The 22,344-nt window shown below is 42.3% G+C and overlaps 1 protein-coding gene across 1 annotated transcript in view; it reads right to left on the reverse strand.

The window, feature by feature from the left end:
* TRPA1 (transient receptor potential cation channel subfamily A member 1) overlaps window positions 1–22,344 on the reverse strand; it is a 1,042,932-nt gene that overhangs the window by 722,350 nt on the left and 298,238 nt on the right. Inside the window, exon 9 of the mRNA XM_069220348.1 lies at window positions 2,016–2,152. Within this exon, the coding sequence (XP_069076449.1) occupies window positions 2,016–2,152 (137 nt within the window). The remainder of the gene's footprint in view (window positions 1–2,015; window positions 2,153–22,344) is intronic.

The raw sequence follows: 22,344 nt of genomic DNA on the forward strand, positions 1-22,344 counted from the left end.
AAGTTTGAAAATGACACTTTTATAAAGTGGGCATTTCCTTGCTTTACCATTCTGTGCCTCTGCCTGTCTGTGGAATACATGTCTGAGGAAGGATGACAGTTGGGCTGCTTGTGCATTTACTCTAGACAGTCACACAAATGGAGCTGGGATGTTCCCTGCATAGACACCCTAGAGTGTGTCTGGGGCCAGCTCAGGGAAAGGCTTCATTAGAAGCTAGCCAACAGAGTTGAAAATGTAATCAACATAATTTTGTGCTTGTCCCACATGTTCCTCAGGATGGAGAGTTAATCCAGCAAGAATGTAGCCAAACTTAAGATCCTAGTCATGGAGCAACTCAATATGACTTTTTACCCTTTGACTGCCCCAGGTCTTATAACTCCCCAAAATACTCCACAAAAATGAGGATTATTACGATACATTTTGACTCTGATGATGCATTTCTTCTAATGGTCAGTGGAGTAGTTAAGGGTGTTACACTCCAGTTTCCTTACTCCAAATATTTCCACTATTACTCCGAAGTGATCACATGGTGGAACAAACAAGACCTCTGATCATGGTGCATCTGGACTTCAAAAACATCATATACAATGGTCTTGCCAAGAAACTCATTGCAAGGCTGGAAAAGCTACTGAAAAAGGCGGCCACATTGAGCCTACTTCTCAGCAAGACCACAATTAACCCACTCTGTTGCCACTCCAGAATCTTCCAGTTGATATAAAGGTTTAGGGAGAGATGTTGTGTTTGGTAGAGAGGGTACTCCTTTGCTACAGTGACAATGTACTCTCTCTGCCAATTTCTCTGTCCACCCAACCGATTTAGAGGTGGTCAGGCCGTAAGTATCTCAACAACAGACCCTACTTCAGTTCCATCACTGACATACTGCTCCAATGGCCTGAGATAGTACAGGCCCTCAGAGGTTATCCACTGGACCATCCATCACTGCCAGGTAAAACCTGGCAGTGAGGGACAGCACAAATGAAAAAAATGACCCCACACCATAAGAGGTGTGTCATTAGTTTGACTTCTTTAAACAACAAACTCCCACTTTGGATGTAAGACGGATGACGATCATGTTTAACAGAGCCATCCATCAAACGTTTACAACAATGCCTGGAATTGCTGTGACAGTGGTTCCTTTCACTGTTAAGACATGTCTGTGAGGCTAGTGGACATCTCTAGATTTGGGGGACAGGATGTCCTTCAGGGAAACAGAGTGATTTACACCATCAAACTGACAGATTTTACTCAGTCCACCAAAGTCTAAAACAGACCCTTAAATCAAGACTACTTGACTATCCACAAAGTGTGCTGGGGCAAAGTTCCAGAGCACTTGCAAAAACTAGAACATCAGTATGCACAAACACATAATCAATCAATGGTCATTTATGAAAATGAAACATGGATGCTGATCCCAGGGAGTTCAAAGACCAAGCAGGTGCAATGGCCCAAACCACAATTCTTAGATATTCATCCAGCCACAAGTGATACAGTAAACTTTAGAAAACTAAACTTCGTAGTTTGCCTTCTATTGAACATTGCACAGGCACAGGGAATGGGACTAAAGAACATTGGGTATGGTTATCACCAATTAGATGATAATCTAAAGCACTGTCTTTTTTGCCTTCTCAATATGTACCCAATAAACCATCTTAATACTCTAAGAAACACAACAACTATACTAAACTGAGTAAATTAATATCATTAATAGATCTAAAATGATGTTAAAAAGATAGCCAAAGGGTGACACTAACAGAGCAATAAACAGCAGAAAAATAAATAAATAAATAATTGCATGCAGACTAAATATAGCTTAACGGGCTAGGATCATGTTTACATCTCTGGAAATCATCATCAACTTTCAGAAGCTCAGTCTTGGAGGGATTACTGTAGATGAGAGTGTTACCATGGATATGCATTTATCAAGGGATAAACGTGGGATGCAAATTAACAATCTTAATATAAATCTATGCATGCAGTTTCTGAAAGAAGAGAAAAATGAAAAATGTAATGCTTACTTGTGAAGTAGTGTTTCTTTATTACCATCAGGGATATTAATGATTGACTTATCACCAGTGTATGATGTGAGCATTAGCTTCACGATCTCAGTTGCTCCTTGTGTTGCTGCGAAATGTAGAGGTGTGGCTTTGTCAGTCTAATATTAAAGATAAACCAACATTTTCAGTTTATTACACAAATAGTTAGCTATATATTTGCATACATAGAATAACCCATGTTAACAGTAACTTTCATAAATGACATATTGAAAAGTAAACCTGTGATGCAGGATGTTCTTTTTAAATCATCTATAACAAATGTGTCCTGAAATCTACCAGTGACAAAGCGAGCTGGCAGGACATGATGAGCAATCGCTATGGCTCACTAAGTAAATATTGTAGATTATTTTTTTAGACCACTCTCCATGAACTGAAACCCATGTGTCAGTAGGCTTGAGTTATAGCAACTGCCCTAAAGCTTTGTGCCCCTATAGCTGAGCTCGTCTGATCTGAAAAAAAGCATATGTGACTGATATATGCTTTACCTGCAGTTTAAGCAGTCCTGCAAGTTTTGCATGTCCATTAGAGACTAATGGCTCAAGTCCAGTTTTTTTTTTTTATTCTGGGACTTTTTGTCTTGCTTAGCCAATTATGAAATAAGAACTGCAGATTTGAGAAAAGTAGAAAAGAACACACACATTCACAAACGGGATGTTAGAATATCCTGACTTATCCACGTGTCTGGTGAGGCCAGCTTGAGTTTGGAAGAAGGTAGTAAAGCAAAATTCCACCTAGTCTAAGTAATTAATTTTCAACTGCCCATATCAGGCATTTTATGAGAGTTCATACATTCAGGCCAGTCGATATCATGGATAATTTCCTGTCCACAACCTCACACATGGTGGAACATCCACTCAAGAACTTCACCAAGTAAGACTACTCACACTAAATACACCAACATTTTGCTAGCCAGTCTACAACTTGACAAGTAATGTATAACTTGTCTGTATGAATAAAGTGACTGTAGAGGACTAGAGGTGCAGCTTAGTCAGTGAGATCCAGGGGGAGGGGAACAAAGTTCAGGATGGACTGTTCCAGTGGGGAGCAGGGTGTATGATTTGCATTAGTTGAGTCTCCTGATCTGCTTTAAAGTTTGGCAGACCGATTGTAGTAATGAGGCGCAAGTGAGTGGAAACACTTGTTAATTCGAGTAATACTTCACAACGAATGCCCGAATAGTCAAGCAAATCTCAAAATAGAAATTCATCCCCCAATGCATGCTGGAGGCACATGCACACACAAACACAGTAACAAAGAAAGGGGAACTGATAAGAATGTGACATCCTGGATAAAGCTTACAATGAATGATCAGACTTACATAGGTGGTCATTTTGAACATGGTGGGCCACACCGCCACATAATGTACCCCTGGCGGCCCTCCCTCACCACCAGGCTGCCTCCGTCAGGCAGCCTAGCAGCGGTCGGTATCATTATCCGACAGGGCAGCGGTGCTGCCCCTTGGATAATGATCCCTTAGCCACCAGCCTTTCCCTGGCGGGTTTCCCCGTCAGGAAAGTGCTTGGTGTCCCTCTGCAGTGCCCCATCGCGCAGGTCACTATTTGCGCGATGTGTGCAGCTGCACCCACCGCACAGAGGCACTGGCCGCCGTCAATGTCCCGGCCAGGCATTCCTGTGGGCCGGCGGGCGGAAACAATGTTTCCACCCGCCGGCCCACAGGCATGTTCTTTATACGTCCGGAGGGGTTCCGGGGGCGCTGGCGGTCAGTAGGTAAGACCGCCAGCATGGACCATAGTTCTAGATCATGCTTCTCCAACCAGTAGCTTGTGAACTGATGGTAGCTCTTCAGTTACCTGGAAGTAGCTCTACTGTGTGCAGGCCGGCCTACTACATTTGAAGTTTTTCTTTGGTTGAATGTATGGAAATCAAAATTAAAAGGTGTGCATTTGAGGTGAAAATGTGGTATTTTAAGAACTCAGAAGAAGATATTTGGAGAAAAATGGTTGGGTTTCCAAAATATATTTAAAGCTGATATTTGAGTGATAAATCATGTGTCTATTGGGAGACCTAATGCTAATAGTTTTACCTTGATGATCTGCCATTGCAGCTATGGCTGCTATGTATTAGCCATGTAATAGCATTCCAAATTGACAGAGCCTTTTTTAAACTACTTCTGGTAACCCTCCTGATGCATGGAGGTGATCACTGCTGGTAATCTTGCATACCATGGCCTCTAAGGCCATCCAGTGTGATGTGGTCACTGTTGCAAAACTAATAGTAGCTCACAATGATTTTCACTTGAAGCAAAGTAGCACTTACTACAGAGAAGGTTGGAGACCCCTGTTCTAAATACTATACAACTACTCCATCATCATATGGAAAACTGAGTACCAGTCCTTGAAATTCAAGGTCTGTCTGCCCAATTTTGAGTAAGGCGAACCTTGAGTTAAAGGCCTATGGAGTACAATTTTTCTGTTGGTTTAAAACTTCCTCAGATGGCCAGACAGAGTAGGTGGCGTTGAATGTCAGCTATTCAATCATCGGTCCAATTTAGAGTGGACTGTTGATGGCCTTTTTTTAAACTGCACTCCAGGTATATCCTGGTGGTGAGGGACAGTAAAAAGAGCAAAATGACCCTCATGCCATGGGAGAAAACTCCTGTGGTGTGGGTGTCATTAGTTTTTTTTGTGTTTTTCCAAAACATTTTTGGAGTTTGTTTTTGAAAAATAAAAATCTTTGGAAACGTTTACCAGCCAGCTGCCATGTTTAATGCCGCCAACCGTCAAACTTTTCCTATGTTGACAGGGACCACTATGATGGTGGGTAATACCTATGTGTAGAGATATCCATGGAGCTGGCGGACATCTCTAAATTTGGCAGACTTAGTAAAGGCAGTGTAGCAGATGTAAGGTCCTCTGCTACCCTATCTGCTTTACTCCATCTGCAAAATCATAAATCAAGCCAGTGTTTTGACTATTTACAAGCATTCGTCCTATCACCTTTTGGGTGTTTGTTTGATAGTAGTATGACTGGAAATCTGAGGCTAGCATAACTTTCCAGGCTTACTACTGTCACATTTTGTGAATTTTAAAGTAGTATATAGGCAGCCATTCAAAAACTACTTCTATGGGTGCAGATTTGCTAATTTTATAGTAACCAGGTCCTATACATATTTAAGTCTTGATCAAACAAATTGACTAACATCCCTTAAAGAAAGTACACCAGCGATAAAAACCTAGTAGAAGCAACTCAGAACCACCAGACAAAACTACTAAGCTAAGAATGGATTTATTTGGAGGGTGACACATACCAAACAAACCTCCTGAAGCTATGCCCTTGCAGTGCACTGCTCCCGTATATGGTTTTTATACTCTACCAAAGTGGGGAAACAATATGTTCCCTGAATTTTACTGAGAGAGTAAATAGAACAAGTTGAAGGCTGACTTCAACTAACACGATTAAATGGTTCTCTTTCCTCCCAAGAAAAATAAACAAAAGAGAATAAACATGGTATTTTACAGTACTATTTTTACATTCATCTGCAAAAAAGTCCTAGGGTTTGAATGGGCACTCACACATGAAACATTCCAATACTTCCTTGGTAAACCATGTAAGGCTGGCGATTCTCTGGCGTATTGAGCCCCTCCAAATACATCTGTCAGGACATTTTACACTATTGTGTATTTTTTAGCACAATTTTCATGCCATAAGTTCAAAAAGCTATTGGTGGTAGAAAATAGAAAGCATACTTCCACATGGTCTATTGCTTTCAATAGAACTTTGACCTCCTTTCATTTTTCAAAAGTGTCAATTTCAAATAGATTACCAATCTCCCTGGAAGGTGAAATAAAAACAATATACATTTATGTCACAGGCTGGGGATCTAAAAAGCATAGCTACAGATTGTAGAAACACAAACATTAGAACTATCACTTAGGTTATGGAGACATATGTTTGAACAGCAGGCAGATACACCAATCTAACAGTCTAGGTTATCAAAGAGAAATATCACCTGCCATTATTCAGCTGGAAATGTAGGGCCAGATGTATCAAGCTCCCGGTTTGCGTTTCTTAAATAGTGAATTTTAAGAAATCGCTATTTAAGGAATGCAAACCGGGAGCAATAGCGATTTCTTAAAACTCGCAATCGCTATTACCGAATCGCACTTAGAGAATGGGACTCCATTCATCCCTATGGGGCTGCAGGCCCACAGGTGCGAATGGTTTTGCATTTCCCAATTTGTGAATTCCAGTTAGGAATTTGTGAATTAGGTAATGCAAACCCCAGGGTGCTGGGGGCCTAAGGCCCCCTCTGATGCACCCCAAAAAAATATTTGCTGACATGTGAAGCACACGCATGCCCTAGGGGCATGTGTGCGCTACATGCCATTTTTAAAACAGGCATTTAAAAATTGGCCAAGGGGAGGGTGGACGGTGGCCCCCATAAAAATGTATCTAGGTCCAGTGGGATAGGGTCTCCAGGGCCAAATTCTGTCCAGGAAGAGGGGCTGTGTGCCCCCTCTCCAAACAAGCACCTAAAGCCTCGGGGGATGCAGTTTCCTTGGGCCAAAATCAGCCCTGGGAGGGGGGTTGCATGCCCCTCCCCTACAAATATCATCATGCCCCAGGGATAGGTTCCCCTGGTCTGAAATGAGACAGGGAGAGGGGCCTCATGTCCCCCTCTACCTTCAAAATAGTTCTGGGGCCCGGTGATTGTGGCCCTCAGGGCCCAAACTGGACCGCAGGGGGGACACATGCCCCCCACCTTTTTCCAATTGGTGCTGGGCTTCAGGGAATGGGGTACCCAGGCCAAAATGGCCCTGAGGAAGGGGGCTGTGTGCTCCCTCGTCATAAAGATCTTGTTGGGCTTGGGATGATAGGGTCCCGAGGGCCAAAATTGGCCCAGGAATTGGGGTCACATGTCCCCCTTCCACTGTAAAAATCACCAGGCCCAAGTGGATAGGGTCCTCGGGGTCAAAATCAGCCCAGGGGGTGGGTCACAAACATCCTCCCTATAAAAATGGTGCTAGGCTAAAAAAACACTTTTTCCTCACATTTCGGTGACAGAAAGTCCTGGAATCTGAGAGGAGCCACACATTTCCTTCCACCCAGCGTTCCCCCAAGTTTCCGATAAAAATTGTACCTCACTTGTGTGGGTAGGCCTACTGTCCCTGAAAGGAAATGCCTGAACAACTATCTGGACACAACAAAATTATCAAATTTCCTGTTTTTTTGGTCCTGGGCTCAGCAGCCATCTAGGGAAACCTACCAAACCCAGACATTTCTGAAAACTAGACACCCGAGGGAGTCCAGGGAGGTGTGACTTGCGTGGCTCCCCCAATGTTTTCTTACCCAGAACCTCAAATTTAGCTAAAAAAATACATTTTACCCACATATCTATGTGGGATCACTGCACCGGGACAAATTTCCTAACACCCAACGTTCCCCTCAGTCTCCCAGTAAAAATGATACCTCACTTGTGTAGTTGGGCCAAGTTCTTGTGACAGGGAAAAGCCAAAAACATGTCAAAATTGAGAGGGAACAAAAGCGGGTCCAAAAAGGCAGTTTGAAAAAACTAATTTTTAGGCTGACAAGTGCAGCAGAATTTTTATCGATATAGATGAGACAATGCTGGGTGGTAGGAATTTTGTGGATTCCTGCAGATTCCGGAAGGTTCCACCACAAAAATGTGGGGAAAATGTGTGATTTCCTGCAAAGTTGGAGGTTTGCAGGGCATTATGGGTAAGAAAATGGTGTGGTGTCCATGTGAGGCACACCACCCTAGAATCACCCAGATGTTTCCTTTTCAGATGTGTCTAGTTCTTGTGGATTTTTCTACATGGCAGCGTCCCAAAGTCCATAAAGTGCAGCCCTCACCATTCCAAGTGGGACGATTTTGAGAGTTAGCCAAGCTCTCATGGCCCAAATGTAAAACCAAAACCCAAAATAATCAAATGTCCTCTTGCTTGCTGTGGGATAAGATGTTTTAGTGTGCGGGGGGAGAGTAAAAAAGACTGTTACCCCTTCAGTTGGGGTGGGGACATAACCAGGCCAATACTGGTTGGTAGCCACCACCCCACTATTTTTTATTTATTTATTCCCTGGCATCTAGTAGGCTTTCTGCTCCCCCCGGGTGGGGATCGGGGGTAATTGCCCCATCTGCCCACTGGTGGGCAGAACAACTTTGGCTCGATTTATTTAGGGTGGGGATATGGCCATGCCCCCACCCTCTTATTTTGAAAAAAAAATCTTCCCGGTCTCTGGTTGGCTTTCAGCCCCCCTTGGGGGCCGATGGGCCTTCCAAAAATAGCCCAGTGTGCCCCAAAGGGAGGCAGATATGGCCAACAGTAATGTCCTCCCATGGAAATAGGCCGATCTGCCCCAAAGGGGCCTAAAATTAATTCCCCCCCCCCCCAGGGGAACAACCCTTGCCTAAGGGGTCGCTCCCCTTGTGTGAAATTGATGCAAAAAAATAAAGCCCCCCTTGAGAGCAGATTGGACTAACAAAAATAGGCTGATCTGCCCCCAAGGGGAGTAGAAATGATCTAAATACAATTTCCCCCCCAGGGGAGTGACCCTTGCCTAAGGGATCGCTCCCCAAATATAAAAAACAAAAGTAAACATAAACAAAAATATATCCCTGGTGCCTAGGAGTTTCTGCCCCCCATGGGGGCAGATCGGCCTAATTATAATAGGCCGATCTGCCCCCGGGGGGGCAGAAAAGGGCTAAAAATATTTTGCCCCCTGGGGAGCGGCCCTTGCCCATGGTGCCACTCACCTTATGCGCAAGTATAAAAAAAAAATCCCTGGTGTCTAGTTGTTTCTGCCCCCATTGGGGGCAGATTGGCCCAATCAAAATAGACCAATCTGCCCTCAAGGGGGGCAGAAATGGCCTAAATATAATTTGCCCCCCAGAAGAGTGACCCTTGCCTAAGGTGTTGCTCACCTTGCGTGAATTTAGCCTTAAAAAAACAACTTCCTGGTGTCTAGTGGTTTCTTGGCCTAATAAAAATAGGCCAAATGGCCTAAATATAATTTGCCCCCTAGGGGAGCGACCCTTGCCTAAGGGGTCACTCCCCACCTCTAAAAAACTGAAGAAAAAAAAAAAATGATCCCTGGCACCTAGAGGTTTTTCCCCCCCGGGGGCAGATCGCCCTAATAACAGTAGGCCAACCTACCCCCGGGGGGCAGAAAAGTCCTCGCCCACGGGGTTGCTCCCCTTATGCCAATTTACCTTTACAAAAAAATCCCTGGTGTCTAGTGGCATCCGAGCTCATGTGCCAGGACGTAATGGTTACGTCCTCAGCACAGGAGCACTGTGCCGGCGGACGTAACCATTACGTTCCTGGCACAGAACGGGTTAAGAAAATCGTAATCCTGTAGAGTCACGTGGGAGTCCTACATGATTGTAACTTTAAAAAAAATGTATATTTCGGCCACTAGTGGTGTTCATCTTTTCCCTCCCCCTCCCCCCGCAGGGCCTAGGAGACAGGGTATCCCTAGCCGCCCCTATTATATTTTTTTTAAACTAATCACAGGATAAGGGACTAAGTCCCCCAGTCCTTTAATGGATGCCAAAAACATTTTTCTCATGTTGCAGGCAGCCAATCAGAGCCTTGCTCCTGCAGGAGCAAGATAGTCCAAGGGCAAGAAAGATCCAGGGACCAATCAGAAAGCTCAATTATTAGACACTCGTTTTGAGGGTTTTTGCGATAGTCCCTTGAATGCAACTGTCCAGATATACAAAGACTATTGAAGCTTAATTTTTCAAAAACCACTGGAAATTTCTAGACCGAGAACTATCTTCCTGACAAATTTGGTGTAATTCCTTTCAGCAGTTTTTACAGTAGTACTTCTTAAAAACATTTATGGCAAATTCATGGGAATTTTGCATTTTGGGATTTGCAGTTTTTGGTGGCCTCTGCTTCATGGATTGCCCCATAACTTTCCATGAACAAACTAAGTAGAAAAGATTATTTTTTTGGAAAGCTTTGTGAAGAGTTGTCAAACGCCACAAAAGTTATTAGCAAAACAAATCTCTATGGAAATTGTAACCACCACTGGGTAACATACATTTATAAATATATACACAAACACACACATATATTATTTAATTATTTTGTTTTGTTACAAGACCCTACCAGACAGCTAAGAAGAGATACCAGAAGGAACTATTACAGTGCAAATCTTCTCCTCCTTTGATTTGTCAGAGGTGGTAACCAATACCAAAATTCTTCTCTACAAAGGTTATCTGTGACATTTCATGTTACAAAATACCTATCTATAGACTTTAATACAGAGAAATGACAATCCACCTTTAAATGGCAATTGATTTTAAAATAGGCTTTTCACAATCAGTATGTCAGATGCAAGGGTTTATCATAACTTTTCACAATACACAGATCAAATATGGCATTAGAAATATTTTTTCCTAGTGAACTAATCAGTTGTTATTCTTGAATTATCACCATAACCAGCTGAGGCTATACTGAGCTTAACATTTTCCCTAAGGCAACCAGCTGACATAGCCATAAAATTACACAGTATACAAAATTATAGCTGGCAAACAAAATATTATCTATCCTTACAGGCCCCAGGAAGGATTTTAACAGTGCAAATTTTCGGTACCCATGGCTTGTCAAAGGGGTTGCCAGAACTGAAATCCTTGTTTACTGCAGTAATCCTTGGGGAATTCTTTTTAACAAACTACCCATCTGTAGACTATAACACAGAGCAATAACTATCACCCACAAATGTACATTGAATTCAATATATGCGTTTCAAAATCTTTACTTTTTTTCATTACAAACACTTAGGGCCCGATTCGCAGAGACTCCGTAGTCCAAAGTCTAAAATAAGCACGGTATACAAAATTAATATTGGCTTACAGTGTACCTTGACAAAGACTCCACCTCAGATTATTTTCTCCCAAAGGGTGAGTGATGTAAATGAAGTGTTCGGAGGTAGAGCGACACATGCGTACACTGCATTGTGGCTATTTTTTTAATGGGAAACATATTGTACCATTGCTCGTATAGAGAGTGGCAGATGGGCACATATGCATCTTCATCACTACAAGCTGCAAATAGATGGTTTTGGGGGAAGTTACATTTTCTGTTTGTAGCATGTGCTGATGTAGACCATATGCTTTGCATAGACTGTAAAGTTGTACACTCCCATAAAGCAGGGGCTAGGGAGCCAAAGATGTAAAAGTTTGAAATAAAGTTTTGAATATTGTTTGGTCAACCAAAGTCTCTTGATGTCTTGATGTGCATGAATAATCACACATTAACAGTTATTCAATGTGTACTTTTAACCATATATCTGCTATGCAGATACCTGCTTTGATATGTTCCCTAAAAACTAACCATCCCACTATGCCACCCATAAAAATGGGATTTCCTTGGACAGGTTTAGCAAAAACAACAAGCAATTGCTTTATGTTGCGGTGGATTTTGTTTTGTCAATGTAGTACATTAGTGCTCTTTGAATATCTAGTATGTGTGAGGCAACTCAATTGTCTAAATACCATGAAAAGGCAAAACCATGCTTGTTTTGAACCGAGGATTTGTTTTGAAAAGAACTCTATACCTGTGAACCTCAATAAAAGGTTCCACTATTGTTAGTGCTTGGAATTGACTGGCTCTCCTCAGAGAGGTAATTGCAATCAGGAAAACTAACTTACATGTTAGTAACTGAATGCCATAAGAGTGCAGTGGTTCATATGGAGGTCTTTTATACTACAACATTTAGATTTCTGGTTGGAAATGGTGGAGTTGAAGGAGGACTAATTCTTTGAAGGATCTCCATAAAAGCTTTAATGACAGGTATCTTGAACAGAGAAGTATGTTCTCTGTTTTGCATATAAGCCATTACTTCAGCTACATGTAATCGGATGGAAGTTTATGCTAATCTAGCTTTTACAAGGAGCAGACAATAAAAAATAACACCCTGCACTGATGCTGTAAGAGGTTGTATCTGCTTACTTATACAGTGTTGGACAACACAAACATGTGGCTTGCTTGCATGCTTCACACAGGATTTGCCTCCACTCCTGAGGTAGTTTTCAGTAGCCAAACTCCAAGATCTCATGTGTCAAATACCTAGGTTAATTTCTATGAGGCTTTAATGTCTGAGCTGACCCTGGTGTTGAGTCAGACGGTCTGATCTGGTGGGTAACTTGTCCTGAAGATTAACTTCCATTTCGAGAATCATCAAGTACCATGGCTGTCATGCCCATGCTGCAGCGATTAACATGAGATTGGACTCATCTTCCTCACGCTTATGGAACCGGATGAATTGAGGAAAAGTGTAGACAAATATCCTTAACCATCTCATCCACTGTGCATTGCCCATGGGCTGTGACTATGGAACCTGAATGAAAAGCTTGTGCATTTTGTGTTTTCCATGGTGGCTGAAAGGTCGACTGTGGGTGTTAACCATATCTGATAGTATCTCTGAAGTATCTGGCAATTCATCTCCCACTTGTGTACTTGTAGATGTGTCTACCTTAGCAGGTCTGTAGAATCACTCTCCACCAAGGGCAGGTGCTCTGCTAGGGGCAGGATAAGATTATGAATGTCCCATTGCCAGATAACCTGAGCTTTGGCTGCCAGCTGAGGAGAGTGAGTCCCTTCCATTTCTGAATGTAGTTCCTTGTGGCTATATTGTCAATGTTTCCTAAGATTGTTGTCCCATGAATAAGTGTGTAAAATGTTCTGCACCCCATCTGAATTGCTGTCAGCTCTGGGTACTTTAAGGAACAAACTCATTTGTTTGCCATCTATGTACCATGAACAGTCATGTGGCTGAGGTGTGCTCCCTACCCCATGAGTAAGGTATCTGTGGTAATAGTTACTTATGGTTAAGAGCTCAAAAATGGGCTGTTCTGAGACAAGTTTTTGATGACCCATAGTTTGAGACTAAACTAATCACTGGGCTCTGTCAACACTAGATCTTCCTATTGACCTGCAACTTGTGACCATTGCCTCACTAGAAACTTTTTTATTGGGTGCATATGCAATTATGAAGCCATCATCTCCAACATTCTCATTCCTGTCCTTACTGCTAGGGAACATGGTATCTGAAAACGATGTAGCGTTTTTTTTTTTATGCCATCACAATCTCTTGATTTGGGTAGGCCTTCTCTTTGATGGAGTTTAATATAGCTCCCAAAAATGTTTCGATTTGCTGTGGGAATACAAGCAACATGTTCATATTGACTGTATATCCTAACCTGTTTATTAGAGACACTTCTGTCTGAGTGTGTGCTAGGTATTGCTGTCTGCTACTGCTCTTTATCAGCCAAACAACCATGTGCTGCTATCAGTATTAGATATTAGATATTTGGTAAACACCTTCAGGGTTAATACCTTAAAGGGTAAAACTTTGAATTGCCAGTGTTGCCAACTTACCACAAAGCATATTCAGCGGTGATGCAGCGGATATAGGGGGGCGTTGAAGTAGCCATCCATGAGGGCCACCCTGTGTTTTCTATTCTCTAGTGAGGGATTAGATCCTGTTAGGTAGCTATTTTAAAGTGCTCTGACTGTGCAGAGTATTGCCCTTTATGAGAAAAGAAAGTACAGTGAATACAACCCTTGAATCTGCTGGTTAGAAGTGCTTGTACTTCATCTCAGAATGGTCGCTGGAGTTCCTCAGTAATAGTGTGTTTTTGAGGTTGTATGTGTGGTAGTATTGTGTACTGCTTAACAACAGACAAGACCTACTGGTGTGAGGTTATTTCCTCCCACTGTGAAATGAATAACCTGATTTTTACCTGACAGATGCTGTTTCAATGGGGGCTATGTCATTGCTTGGAAGTCAGGTGCCCCTATCAGCGTTGCCTCAAACCTTCCCTCTGCTGTTGCACCAGTAAATACTTCTTTTGTAAGACTTAGAAGTGTACTTTTTTGAAAGGATTGCAGCTGCTGGTATCCTGTGCATTGGGGTTTGGTAGCTGGTCACTTACCCCTGTCTGCTGTTTTGGAATCCCAGTTATGGCGGACTGCATTTACAGGGCCCCACCTCCATTGTCAGTGTTTGATTTGACCATCTCAAAGATACTGTCTGCTTGAGATCCTGTCAAATAGTAGCTTGATGGGGTGCTGTTGGACTCCAGGGCGAAACTGAGACATACTCAGCCCTCCACAACATCAGAGGATAATACTTGTATTGTCCTTCCTGAAGACTGTGTCAGCTAAATCCAGGTCACATTGATTAGTTGCATTACATATGATTTTGCCCTCCTGTTCCAGCTCTCTCCCTCTCTTATGATGCAACCCTGATAGTTGTTTAATCAGAACCTCTGTTTCCTCCAAATGGTAATGATCGTAACAGGAGAGTTGGCGACAGAACAATGTGTGTCCAGCCCACATAAACTTGCTTCTAAACAGCATTGATTTCCTGTCTCTCCTTTTAGGGCGTGGGGTATCCCCAGTAGATTGTGGACATTCTCTCTTCCTCATTTGTGTGAAAGAGCAGGGAGTTTGGAGGTACATGTCTTTTGATGTACAGAGGGTTATCATAGGGCAATTTTGTCAACCCTTCTGACCACCATCCAGAATTTGATGCCCTTTTTAAAGTTTTCACTGCTGCATTTTGTCATACGTTTCAGCATTGGCAACAATCCAATGATCTCTCCATCTTAGAGAGTATTTCCATAAGGAAATCATTCTCGTCTTCCATTTGAATTTTGAACTTGTGCTTAACAGCAGTGCTTTGTGTTATTGGATGACCTGCTGTGTTGCTGTATGGTGCTGAGGCCTTCACTGTATATGGCTGCAGACTACTACCATCTTGAGGGTCCATGCCATAATCTTCCTACAGATCATCTCCATTCACTGGTGGGCTTCAGGGTCAAAGCTGGGGCCCGGAGGGTCATAATGTCTCTTAAGATCAAATCTGGCAGTTAATAGTGGACAGACTCTTGAGGGCCGTGTGATGATTTAGATGATGGTGATGTATGGTGTTGTGGTGGGGTTTGTGGAGGTTATGGAGGTGGAGGGTGTGGAGGAGGATGTACCACAAAAGTCAGCTTCCTCTTCTTCCAGGGTGCTGTGTGTGGTGTTTAGGGCTCACAAGGCAAGCAAGAATCTTCCCTGAAGAGGAGGAATTTAGATTCTGCACTGCCTGACATTGAATTTGTCAGGAGCTTGACGCTGGTGAGGCTCACTCAATGCTGAACTCTGCATCAAAGTCGTCCTATTAGTTAATTTTTAGAACCTATTTTAGTTTCAAGGGCCCTGGTCTTTGCCTTAGGGTTTAGTTGGTGTCAGCTAATGCTGAGGCTCAGAGTCTTTTGGTCGAGGCTTCTCTAGAGCTGATGGGTGTTCTTGATTTAGAGGGGCTTGGCGCCAGAGGTTGAACTCAAAGTCCTCTTGTGGTTATTCTTGGGGCTCAGTGTACGACACTCTTGGGAGTTGCCATTTATCCTGGACCCCAGTGTTGTTTGCAGATGAGTATGCTGTTTTTCAATGTCAGAGCCTCAGAAAAAAGCATTTGAGGACTCTGCTGTCCTTGAGCCACAGGTATCTCAGATGCACCCTCTCAGTGCCAAAAAACTGAGACATTTGTGTGGGGAGTCAACACTGTATCTTATAGTCTGCCCAGTAAAATTCTCGCCAGTACTGAGTAGTCTTTATATATAGATATAAGACCAACCATATATATATGTATGTGTTTTTTTCAATCTGGGCAGGCTGGAAAGGTGTACTTGAAAGCTGTCTTGACTTGAGAGAGGCATGGGTTGCACATTAAATACCCATAGGACCATAGGAATTTGGCATTACTTTTGTGACAGAATTGGAAAGCTGTACTCTCAATATGCCTCCCTCCTACCAGCCATTCTCATATGACCTTAGTCCTCGAAGAGCTCCAGTGATTAGAATCTAATATGAGGCAGCAAAATCATCAATGATATCTTCAACTGAATCTTTTGACAATCGTTTTGGATCCTTGATGACTAGAACAAAGAGGAACAGAAAAGTGGTCAAAGGTCCTGGGGTTTGATCTGAAATGTCTAAACCCAACTGCAGAAAAACAAATGAAGGTGGAGAGTATGTCCTGGTGTATTGTGGGCTGAAGGAGGAGTCACAAAAATATAGAGACTGAAGACTTCTTCAACAAAAAACAATTTGAAAATGTCCCTATCCAACACTAGATGGCAAGACGATGCAAAGCTACACATGCTACAAACATCATATGTACAACTTTCAAATGAAATGGGTAAAATCCTCATAATGCTGAGCTGTCCAGCCTACACTCACTCTCCCACCAGTCATCTTACTGCAAGATTCACAGCCAGAAGATGAGGAGAATGGAATGATGCTGACAACAGGAGACACTTGCTCCTTGCATAACCTTGCCACACCCAAACTTGGTGTTAAGCTTTACACTTCCATGAACTACTGCTCCTCTTTCCCACCGCAGCACCATCTTAAGAATTTATAAAAGCAAAAGCCAGTGCGGCCTTAGAGGGAGCAGTAGTGACAACAGCAAGATTCATATGATTCTGAAATTTGTAAAGCATACACTCACAGCCATTCACACGCACATCTCTTTAAGCAAGAATAAAATGTGCCCACACATATATCAGTACCATGCATCACAATTGCACCAATCAGTTCCAAAAGAAATGACAGAGGAGGACCTGAAACAACAAGGTTCCCTCCATGACTCACTCTACTGTTCTTAAATTCACAAACTAGGATTGCCTTGTTTTTCCTCAACTTTAACATTCAGCAGACCTCTTTTCTTCTCATCCTAGGCAGTGTCTTTCAGTAAATGCTATAATGTATGGTGCCCATTGGGTTGGGGAGGCAAAGGGCAGACTAGTAATACAGAATAAGATTCACAGGCTTTTTCATGATGCGACCGCACATTCAAATATTATCATCCACTTGTAATGAAATGCATTATTCTGAGAAAACATTTATATGCACTTAAAATAATGAATCACAAAAAAAAAAAAAACAATTGACACCCTAAAGCAAGCCCTTGAGAAACTGGGTTAATAATTTGAGTGGCCTACGCAATCTTAATAAATACAATCTTCTTAGGAAAAAACACTTTTGAGAGAATCTTTGCTCAACCCATGGTAGTTATGGAACATGCAGAAGGAAATCTATAGAAACGTGTGTAAGAAATTCAAGAAGTGCCAACAACTTCAAAGTAAAGAATACAACAAAAGCAGTTCCCAACTGAAGATCTGAATTTTAAAAGTTGCAATGCAAAAGGTGCTCAGAAAAAGTAAAGCATCATTAAAAACAGCCGATTGTGCTTGACCCCAAGTGGGTCAACCCAATCAAAGTTTTTTCCTTTGGACTTAGTCTCTAAAATAGACATCAATACCTTCCAGTGTGTCAATGCCCAAGGCTGTGGATAGATATGTCATTGTTGCGGTTGGGCTGAAGATTCCTGGGCAAGTGTCAGCCCCTTGTATTGTCCTCTGGAGGTGGAAACATTATTTTGTCCCTCTTTCTCCAACTGCTGGGAGTTCCTTTTTGTCAACCTTGCAGGTCCTAGCTCTTCAGTACAAGCTTCCAGGATTTTCTCTTTCCAGCCAGGTTTCCTGAAGGGTACACTTTTCTGTGGTCAGCTGGGCCCCTTTGGAGTCAGGAGTCTTTTGTATTTTGTGTCTTTCAAGCAGGGAAACAGGAGACCAATCATGTGACACTTGAAGAGCTGTTCTGGTCCCTGGGTGCTAGTAGTAGTCTTTCAGTCATTGGGTGGGTGAGTCATCTTCTTCCAGCAGAAGTCAGGAGTCAGAAGCCTTGTAGCAGGGTCTTCTTCAAGTGGAGTCTTCTTGGGTCCAGGAATATTCAGAGAAAATGGTGGTTGAGGTGCCAGAAATATCCTGTGTACTAACCAATGAGTTGAGAAATATTTCCATCCATTCCTGAGTATTTCCTTGCAGTCTTGCCATGTCTTTTTGAAGCACCTCCTCTTTACCTTATTTTAAAATTATCCCGGAGCCTCTGTTTGAATATGGCAGAAAGTATTTGCCAACAGGTAGGCCCTTCTTTAGCTTCTTGTCCACCCACTATTTATATGAACTATCCTTCCACCTGACAGTGTCTAAACTGGTTCTCTTCTCTACCCACCCTGACTGGAGCCTGGATCCCTAGGTGGGTCCTAAGAATTAGCTTGATAAGCCCTCCCTGGTATTTCCAAGTAAAAAGAGGTAGTGCTAAGACTGGCCTTTATCCTGCCAGATATTTCATCCACTCCCAGAGAAGCAATCCAAGTGGTCAGCAGTTGACACAATTCTTTCGGACCTGAATTCATAGGAAGCCCATTGTCTTCTAAGCCTGGGTTATTTACTCTTCCAGTCAGGGATGTGAAGTCCTGCTCTGGAATCGTGATGAGTGTACAGAAGTAGTTTTGAGCCACATGTGGCTGAGGCAGCCTAAAGTAAATTTTTTCTAAAGTTAATTTTACAGACAACTCTTAATCTAAGATTAAATTAGATTTTGAAAATTGCATAGGAAATTACTCTGAAGAACTCTGCGAGAATTTTCCCAGGCGGAGAGATACAATTAAATAGTCTATTCACACCCAGTCTTGTCCTTCGGACAGTATAGCTAGATCTACACACTAAAATAGCTGTTATGCCTCAGTCACAGTGAGGACACACTTTTGTAATATACATTGCATGAATGTTTATATAGTAGGCACCTTGCCTTGTGGGCTTACAAGGCACATTTTAGGGAAGACCTATTATCATGGAAAATATATTTTTTTACATGGCAGAAGCACTTTCCTCCCCATATGTTGCTGGCCTGAATTTAAACTCTAGACCAGCCAGAGCACAATTGGGCTCTTGGCAGCCATATATGTGTGTCATATTTATAGGTGGTGTAAATACACACTGCAGCCCACATATGACATTAAACTCACATGCCACTGGTGTTCTTTTGTGCAATCTTCTATGGCCTCACAGTAACATTAAATAGACAAAAATAGACCAAATGGGTGAAACCATTTTTACAAGTGCCATTGTAGGACCATAGCACACAGTATGTGGCACTGAATAGAAGTTTCACAGAATGCAGAATCCTAATATCCGTACAGATAGGGTCCAGTAAAACGTGATAAATCTGATGTGACCATACAGAGGAGTGAAATATTTTGGGTTATAGAATCCTATTCTGCCACAAACTTTGGAAGAGGTATGTAGCCTCAGGAGAACCTCGCTCACAATAGTTTATTTTAAATACAAAAATGCAATATATTCCCACAATAGGACTTCCAGAACCCTTTTCAAAATGGTATTTATTCTTTTGTGAACTCTTTTACTAGCCCGAGGCATCATAGCACTTCACAATGACAGCAACTACTATGAAATTATTTGACTACATCTGCGGGTGCTTGTTAATCTGTAGAAGGCTTAGTTTGCAGCACAGTAAACACTTTGCTTCAAAGTACGGCCAAGGAATCATGAATAAAGAGTAAATTAGAATCAGATTAGACTGAGAAATTCTAACTGCATATTCACATATTGAAGCATCTTTGTGCTAAAGGAACTAGAGCAGTTGGAGAACAACATTTGTTGGAGAACAAAATGCGTGGATTAATAAAAATGGAAAGTTTTAACACTTTCTTAAAAGATCTGTGGACGATATGTCTTTTAACAGAAAGTGCAAATTATTCCACAGTTGAGGGCCAAGAAACCACAAAGAGTGTACCCCACTTAAAATTCTCACCAAAGACAAGAAAATAGTATTTGTCTGCAAGATAAGAGTAATGTAGCTGGTGCCTGGCAAGAAATCAAAGAGACAAAGGAGTATTCTCAGCCTATAAAAACCTATACATAAAGTAGAGGGGTTTGAAACCATGTCAGGATGGCCTGAAAAGCATTTATGAGGGAGAAACAGTGGGTAACGAATTTTGTTATCAACTGTTGCTACATACCATACCAGTGAGTTACCAAATTTAGAGCCTGGTGTGAACAACAGAGACTTTGTATAGAAGCCATGCATAAAATATAAATAAAAACAAGGATGTTTTTCACCAAGGGGTTCTGTTGTCTATGGTATCACTCAGAGCCCTGGGGATGAAAATATCTCTGCAATTGACTTTTTAACCACCTATAATTTGATGTCATGTGTGGCCCCAACACACATCTGCCACTGCTTTCAAGTGCTATGCAGGAACAGAGGAGAAACGGGGGAGTCATACATAACACTGGCTCTCCTTTCTATCCTAAAATAAATTAAAACTGTCCTACTGCCATCCACCACTACCACTGTCTGTGGCTTCCCTTCTGTCCCTCTCTGAGGCTGAGCTTCCTTCTCTTCACTGCTGCTCTCATAGGCTCTGAGAGAGGCCTGTCAGTACGGTCTGAAATTCCTTTATGACTTGGCAGCAGTGGGTTGGAGTTTTTGTTAACAACTGTTGCTATGCCACAGCAGTGAGTTTCAGGATTTGGATCCAGTTATTCATTTTAGCAGGACCATACATAACAATGCAGATATCCAATATTTTTCACTTCTAAAAATTCTGAAAAAGTACAAAATGCCATAGTAACAGACCACTTCGACGTGGGTTAAATGAGAATTCCAGGACAGTGAAAAAATTTCTTAGAATTAGGAAGTGCTTCAGGATCATGCAGATAGTGAGAATGTTCAACACAATTATGCTTAACATAACAAAACATTGGGATGTCGATAATAGCAAAATACCATGCTCTCTGTCTATCCAACATGCCCTGAAAGCATGCTGCACATGGACTTCTCTGATAAGCAGTGGATGATGGGTGCAGGATTTGGCCATGTGTGACGCCTTATGCCCAGGCTCCATACCCTCTGAACACAGTGTGTTCTTGGACATGCACAGTGGTCTTGAAGAGTCACTGGGAGTGGTGTCTTGCCACTGCCTGACACTGATCCAAAAACCTTTGAACCCATTTCTCACAGAATTCAGCTTACACACAGGACATTAGGCATGGGGGCCAGACACACCCTGATAGGTGCTCCTGAACCCACTGCTCCCAGCCTCTGAATTCACCTCCATAAATAACATTCAACTATGCCCGCAGTCTCTGGAAAAAGGGCATTTCCTGTTGTAATGCACTGTGCCGAGATCCCAAGCCCCCATATACTACTGTGTATGCGTTTGCTTAATGGGCTCGGCCACATCAAGCACACACTTTTTTAACTCTAGAGCCCACTACACACTGCCTACTGTGATATTCAAGTCATTGACTTTGGGTAATCTTTGGTTGACCTATAGGATAATCTGACAGTGCCAGAAGAGCTGGTCTGACAGGTCTGTTTGCGGGCTATTTTTAAACTATTTATGAACCTGTTTTAAGTTCTGGTGGATTGATTTCTCTGATTTTAGCACAAACATTGCCTGCAGCAAGTACAAATGCATTCAGTTTCAAAACACCTATACAGCATGTTTTTAAAACTTAAAAAATTCCCCGAGCTACAAATTTGAGCCACTTTTTTGGCCATCTGATTCGCTAATGGGCGCTTTTATTTTGGTAGCCAAGTGTATTTTCTGTCCTGGTGTAACCCTGCTTCTGACCACATCCTGGACCCACCATCTATGCTCTCAGAAACTGCTGCACATAGTATTCTACTAAATCCAATCATGCACACCTCATTCTGTGATCATGCAAATTGGCTGTACTCAGAGGCCTAACACCCTGAGGTGCGGGGGGGCACAACTCCTCATGTGCCCTCCAGACTATTAGAGGAAGGGCTCAATCAGGCCAAAGGCAATGAATATCTGTGATATATTAGAGATTCAAGACCACTCATCACATTCTGCAGGGAGACCCCATAATTTTATATCATGCCACTGGCTGCAGTCATTTTTAAAGTCTGAATGTATATGTTGGAAATGGCCTTTCTGCAGGGTCACCCCCAAACTTATTGCGTTCCTCCTTCTCTTTTTCTGACCTCATTTTTGCTGTCTTTAGGACTCTACACACGTTACCACGTTACCACTGCTAATCAGTGCTAAAGTGCATATGCTTTCTCCTTAACACATGGGGACATTGGCTCATACCCAATTGTCTTATATAATTTACTTGTAAGTCCCTAGTTAAGTGCACTACATGTGCCCAGGGCCCGTAAATTAAATGCCACAAGTGGGCTGCAGCACTGGTTGTGCTACCCACATAAGTAGCACATTAACCCTGTCTCAGGCCTGCCACTGCAGTGCCTATTCTAACAATATAGTAAGGAAGAAAAGAAATATAAAAGTTCTCTCTTTTCCCAGTATTGGCACTTCTAAATAAAGCCTTTGTTTTTTGTAAGTGTTTTGTATAAACATTTGTGTAACGGTCATTTAAAAAAAGGACAAGCCTAGTGTACTTGAA

Source organism: Pleurodeles waltl, chromosome 2_2 (assembly GCF_031143425.1).
Source record: "Pleurodeles waltl isolate 20211129_DDA chromosome 2_2, aPleWal1.hap1.20221129, whole genome shotgun sequence".
Taxonomy (NCBI): domain Eukaryota; kingdom Metazoa; phylum Chordata; class Amphibia; order Caudata; family Salamandridae; genus Pleurodeles; species Pleurodeles waltl.